Source organism: Rutidosis leptorrhynchoides, chromosome 9 (assembly GCF_046630445.1).
Source record: "Rutidosis leptorrhynchoides isolate AG116_Rl617_1_P2 chromosome 9, CSIRO_AGI_Rlap_v1, whole genome shotgun sequence".
NCBI classification, from domain to species: Eukaryota; Viridiplantae; Streptophyta; class Magnoliopsida; order Asterales; family Asteraceae; genus Rutidosis; species Rutidosis leptorrhynchoides.
Genome location: NC_092341.1, coordinates 359,779,827 through 359,785,341, shown reverse-complemented (window position 1 = coordinate 359,785,341; position 5,515 = coordinate 359,779,827). Strand labels below are relative to the sequence as shown.

Here is a 5,515-nt window from a genome sequence, read left to right as displayed (position 1 = left end):
ACGATAATTAAAAGTGCAATTAAATACAATGACAATAAATAAAAGTGCGATAATTAGAAGTACAATTAAATGTAAAATAAAGGAAATTAAATATGAAATAAAAGAATTATGCTTATTTAAACTTCCGTAATTATGATGTTTGACGTGTTGATTTTAGTTTTATGCCCATGGGTTAATTGTCCTTTGTCCTGGATTATTTAATATGTCCTTCTGGTTTTTGTCCATAACAGTCCATCAGTCATAAATATAAAGTGCGAGTATCCTCGTCAAATTATCCTTATACCCGAAGTTAAATATTCCAACTAATTGGGGACTTAAACTGTAACAAGGTTTTATTACTTTGTTTAATAATTACACCAGGATATCGACTGCGTGTAACCCAAGGTTTTAATACTTTGTTATCAATTATGCCAAGTGTCCTTGTACATAATTTCACCCCTGTTTTAATAATTCTAGTGGCTATTAATCCATTCCCGTGTCCGGTTAAATGAATGATTATTCGTACATATAAATACCCCGCCCATCGTGTCCGATCGAGTGTATATGGTTATTTATAGGGACGTCCAATTGTAAATCTTTATATTAAAATTAACAAACTATCATTTAGTTAAATAAATATAAAGCCCATTAATAGCCCATAGTCTAATTTCCACAAGTGTCATTCTTTTGTCCAAACCCCAATTATGGTACAAAGCCCAATTACCCAATTTTAGTAATTAGCCCAACATCATGATTACTTCGTTTTAAATAAGCATAATAATAACTTAGCTACGAGACATTAAATTAAAAAGGTTGAACATAACTTACAATGATTAAAAATAGCGTAGCGTTACACGGACAGAATTTCGACTTACACCCTTACAACATTTGCTAACATACCCTTATTATTAGGATTTAAAATTAAAATTAAATATATATATATATATATATATATATATATATATATATATATATATATATATATATATATATATATATATATATATATATATATATATTTACGTATATAGATAGAGAGGATAGATTATGGATATATTTTTTTACGATCAGAATGCGCGAGCTTTATAGGCAGTTTCAGTTTTTGGGGCTCCGCGACTCGCGTAATTTTTTCACTACAAACTCCGCAACTCGCGGAGTTTGTAAAACCAGCGCACACAAGTTTGTCTTTTAATTTGCCGACGGTTTATAATATATTATATAATATATAAATAATTATAAGAATTATTTAAATATTATATTATATTTATGTGCATAGTTGACTTGTAATTTTTAGTCCGTTGCGTCGAGCGTTGAGAGTTGACTCTGGTCCCGGTTCCGGATTTTCGAACGTCCTTGCGTACAATTTAATATCTTGTACTTTGCGTTTTGAATCTTGTACTCTTGTAATTTCGAGACGTTTCTTATCAATAATTGGTACCTCTTTGATTGTATTTTGTACTTTTGAGCTTTTTGGTCATTTGCGTCTTCAATTCGTCGAATCTATCTTTTGTCTTCACCTTTTATTATTTAAACGAATATCACTTGTAAATTGAACAATTGCAACTAAAAGCTTGTCTTTCTTGAGGAATAATGCTATGAAATATATGTTCGTTTTTAGTATTATCACATATTCTCCTCCATTGTCCGACCTCAAGCACTTGACCTTTAAATTGGTCTCATTCTTAACCATAGCTTTCCACTTCACAAAAGTACCAAAAACTTCGGATATAGCTTTAAGAAAATAAACCCATACCTTTCGAGTGGCGTCGTCAATGAAGGTGACATAATAACGAGAACCTCTATGTGATTCTACATTCGTTGGCCCAAAAACGTCCGTATGAACTAGCTCCAATTTCTTCAACTTTGGTGAATTCCCCGATTTAAAAAAAGTTACCTTCTTTTGCTTCCCATAAGTACATGGTTCGCAAAACCCAAGCTCTATCTTTTTCAAATCCGGAATTCTCCCAACGTCAACCGTAGCAATCACCGTGTCTTCTTCAAACACCTTAACCATATAAAGAGTTATCCTTTTATGTCCACGAGCTACGACACTACTACCCTTAATCACCTCCCATTGGCGATTCTTGAAAGTCACCTCATTACCTTCTTCATCTAATTGACCAACCGAGATTAACTTCCTCTTTAACTTGGAAATAAACCTCACGTTCTTCAAAGTCCAATTAGAACCAAGAGTAGTCTTCAATACAACATCTCCTATACCTTTAATCTCGAGACTTTTGTTGTTTGCCAATCTAACTTTACCTTGATACGTCCGAAAATTCCTCATCACGCTCTTAGTGGGAGTAGCGTGAAACGAAGCTCCCGAATCCAAGACGCAAGACTCCACCGAACCTTCAACACTACATAATAGTGCATCCTCCGTATCTTCCGCGGTCAAGTTAACATCTTTAACCGGAGCATTCTTACAATATCTTTGATAATGCCCCTTTTGATTGCAACCCCAACAAATAACGTCACTTCGGTCTTTCGATGGATACCTCTTCTTGAACTTCCCTTTACCCTTCTTCACACCGCGATCAACTTTCCTACCACGGTTGTCGATACTTAACAAAGAACCGGATAACAATTCCCCCGAACTTCTCCTACGAGTGTCTTCACCGAGAATTAAATCCCTAATTCCTTCATACGTAAGCTTAGTAGTACCGGTATAGCTACTAACCGCGGTAACCGTACCCGACCAACTTTCCGGTAATGATGAAAGCAAGATTAGTGCTTTTAGTTCATCATCAAACTTGATTTCAACCGACTCTAATCTTGAAACAAGATTGTTGAATCCGTTGATATGATCCGTTGCACTCATACCTTCCTTCATCTTCGTGTTAAACAATTGTCGCATGAGAAAAACCTTATTCGCCGCCGTAGATTTCTCATACATGTTGGAGAGTGCCTTCAAACAATTAAACGTTGTCTTTTCGTTCATAATATTACCTACAACGTTCTTGGTGAGTGCAAGACGAACCGCGCCCAAAGCTTGACGATCCAAGAGCATCCAATCGGCATCGTTCATGCCTTCGGGTTTGGTCTCCAACAAAGGTAGATGAAGTTTCTTTTGATACAAGTAGTCTTCTATTTGCATGTTCCAAAAGACGAAGTCTTTTCCATCAAACCGCTCGATCTTTAATTTACCGTCTTCCGCCATCGTTTCCAACTCGAACCTTGAGCTCTAGATACCAATTGTAAGGATTATATGACCCAAACAATAAGATTAATCACTGAGATTAATCACCCACTTCGACAAACGAAAGACAATAAAACAAGAAAATTAAAGAACACGAGATTTAACGTGGTTATATGTAATCGGATGTCGATTACTTTAATCCACGGACCAACTAGGAGATTTTTTATTGATATAATTCGTAGATACAACTGAGGGTTACATTAGGATGCTTTATATAGGCCAAAATACCTTGGAGAACAAGAAAAAACATAAATTTGGAAACTTCTCGCCACACGAAGCCGTGCCGCGCCACCTTGAGCCGCGCCACCTTGAGCCGCGCCGCTCCTCAAAGGCTTTTCTCCGGACAGTCGGTTTCCCAAATTTGATGCTCTGATCACACGCTAGCCGCGTCGCGCCTTCCAAGGCCGCGGCGCGGCTCCCCTGTTCGTCCGAATCCTTTGTTTTTGATATCCTTCACATCCAACAAATTGCGTCGTTGCGATTGTACCCTAACAATGTTGCTAACCAATATTGAATATTCCAATGATTAGCAAGTGTAAAAAATTCCTTTATCCAAATGACATTTTCTTCATTATAGTGTGATAGTAGACTAGTAAGTAAATAGTTCTATATCTATTCTTATCATTGTTACACTGCACTAACTTTTTGTACATGACTCTATATATACCTCGTATTCTTTAAGTATCCTAGTTTTTCTTTTCGTGTACCATCATGTGTATACATTTTCATCTGATTTTATATGTCGATGCTCTTTGTTATTTGAATAAACTCGAAGGGTGACATTAAATTGTACCTATTTGTGCAGGCAAGTCAACAAGGGCCAGATTCAACCCATTATATGCAGATATATCGAAGCCGTGAATTGGGTCAATCTTATATTACCTCTGTTGGGACAACATTATATGCTTTAGGTCATGCTTTGTGGCTCATGTTGAAAATCAGACCTCAAGTGGTACTCCATCTTTGTTTGCTTCATTTCAACTAATAATGTTATTATCTCTTCATTTTGTTGTCTTTTCAAGTTTTTAATGACATTTCATATTCTTTATGCAGATTCCTGGGACTTGTATTCCGATATGTTCAATTGCTTTTGTTTTCAAGGTTTGAATACCTCAACCTTATAAAACTATTCTCTCCATCCCATGAAAAGTTGATTACATTTGCATGTAATATTAGAGCATTTCATTCTTTAAAAAAAAATATGTTAAAATGTTAAATTACAATAAAAAAACTGGTGCTTTTTATAATAAAAAATAAAATAAAATAAAAAAACTGCAGATTCATTTACTTCGTTACATTTTATAATTTATAGTGTCAACAAACTGTCAAAATAATTCTCTTAAAGTGCATCCCACGTCTAACTTTCTGTTACTAAAAGGTGCATTTTTGACCCGTTACTTTAAATGGTCGATTTGGGTTGTGCATCCAAACGGGTTGAAAGTAGCAAAAAATTTATCTTTTTTAACATAAGTATATAAAAAGTATTGGATAAAATTGATCTGTTATGTAACCCACCTGCCCAGCCCATTTTGTCACTTCCAGTTGTGTTTTTCATTTGTTGACCCTCGTGCTGACTATGGATATGTGCTAACTTCAGGTATTGGGTATCAGATGGTCTTGTATATTTTATGTGGAAAGTATTGCAAGAGTTAAAAGATTATCATTGAGTGGATTGCTTCTTTACAAATTACGCATGGCTGATCAGTTGTTTGTGCAGTGGCCGCAACTACAAAAGCAATATCCCCGAGCTCATTATGTGGGCCGCCTTATGTAGCCAACGGTTGGGCTAGTTGATTTGATTCTAGTGGAACAAATACCATTTTACCTTCTATTTTTGTTTGAAGAGTTTTTAGGCTGCCATCTTAGGGTTTGAATTCAATTTGTAGCTTCTATGAGTTGCTTTTATTTACAAGGGAGAAATTTGGGCGGTTGGTCCATGTGGTTTACATGAAATGAGTTGTTTGGTCCCTGAACTTCATTTTCGGGGTTGTTGGTCCTTGTGATTTTCAAAACACGTGTGGTTGGTCCATGTCAAGGACCAACAACCCCGAAAATGGAAGTTCAAAACATGTGTAGTTGGTCCCTGATAGGGACCAACCACACGTGTTTTGAAAATCACAGGGACCAACAACCTCGAAAATGAAGTTTAGGGACCAAACACCCCATTTCATGTAAACCACATGGACCAACCGCCCAATTTTCTCTTTACAAGGTGAAGCTGGTAAAGGATGCGCTGTTACAACTGAGTATGGTTATTGCCCCAACCAAGATTTTTGTGAACATCAAGTTTAAGGAAATATTGTCTGAGGAGTCCGTTGAGTCTAGATATATATTGCT

At 36.0% G+C, this 5,515-nt stretch overlaps 1 protein-coding gene across 1 annotated transcript; it reads left to right on the top strand.

Annotated features, from left to right (window-relative positions):
• The first annotated feature begins 2,834 nt into the window (after nucleotides 1-2,834).
• On the top strand, nucleotides 2,835-4,952 carry LOC139869245 (UDP-N-acetylglucosamine transferase subunit ALG14-like). The gene is made up of 4 exons (XM_071857561.1): nucleotides 2,835-2,942; nucleotides 3,984-4,130; nucleotides 4,232-4,279; nucleotides 4,776-4,952. The coding sequence occupies exons 1-4, from the start codon at nucleotides 2,835-2,837 to the stop codon at nucleotides 4,950-4,952; spliced, it is 480 nt and encodes a 159-aa protein (XP_071713662.1).
• Nucleotides 4,953-5,515: the final 563 nt, after the last annotated feature.

Coding starts and splice junctions, on each gene's coding strand:
- LOC139869245 (XM_071857561.1), top strand. CDS start 2,835: ATGAGAAAAACCTTATTCGCCGCCGTAGATTTCTCATACATGTTGGAG. Junction 2,943..3,983: donor TATTACCTACAACGTTCTTG/GTGAGTGCAAGA, acceptor CTATTTGTGCAG/GCAAGTCAACAAGGGCCAGA. Junction 4,131..4,231: donor TGAAAATCAGACCTCAAGTG/GTACTCCATCTT, acceptor TTCTTTATGCAG/ATTCCTGGGACTTGTATTCC.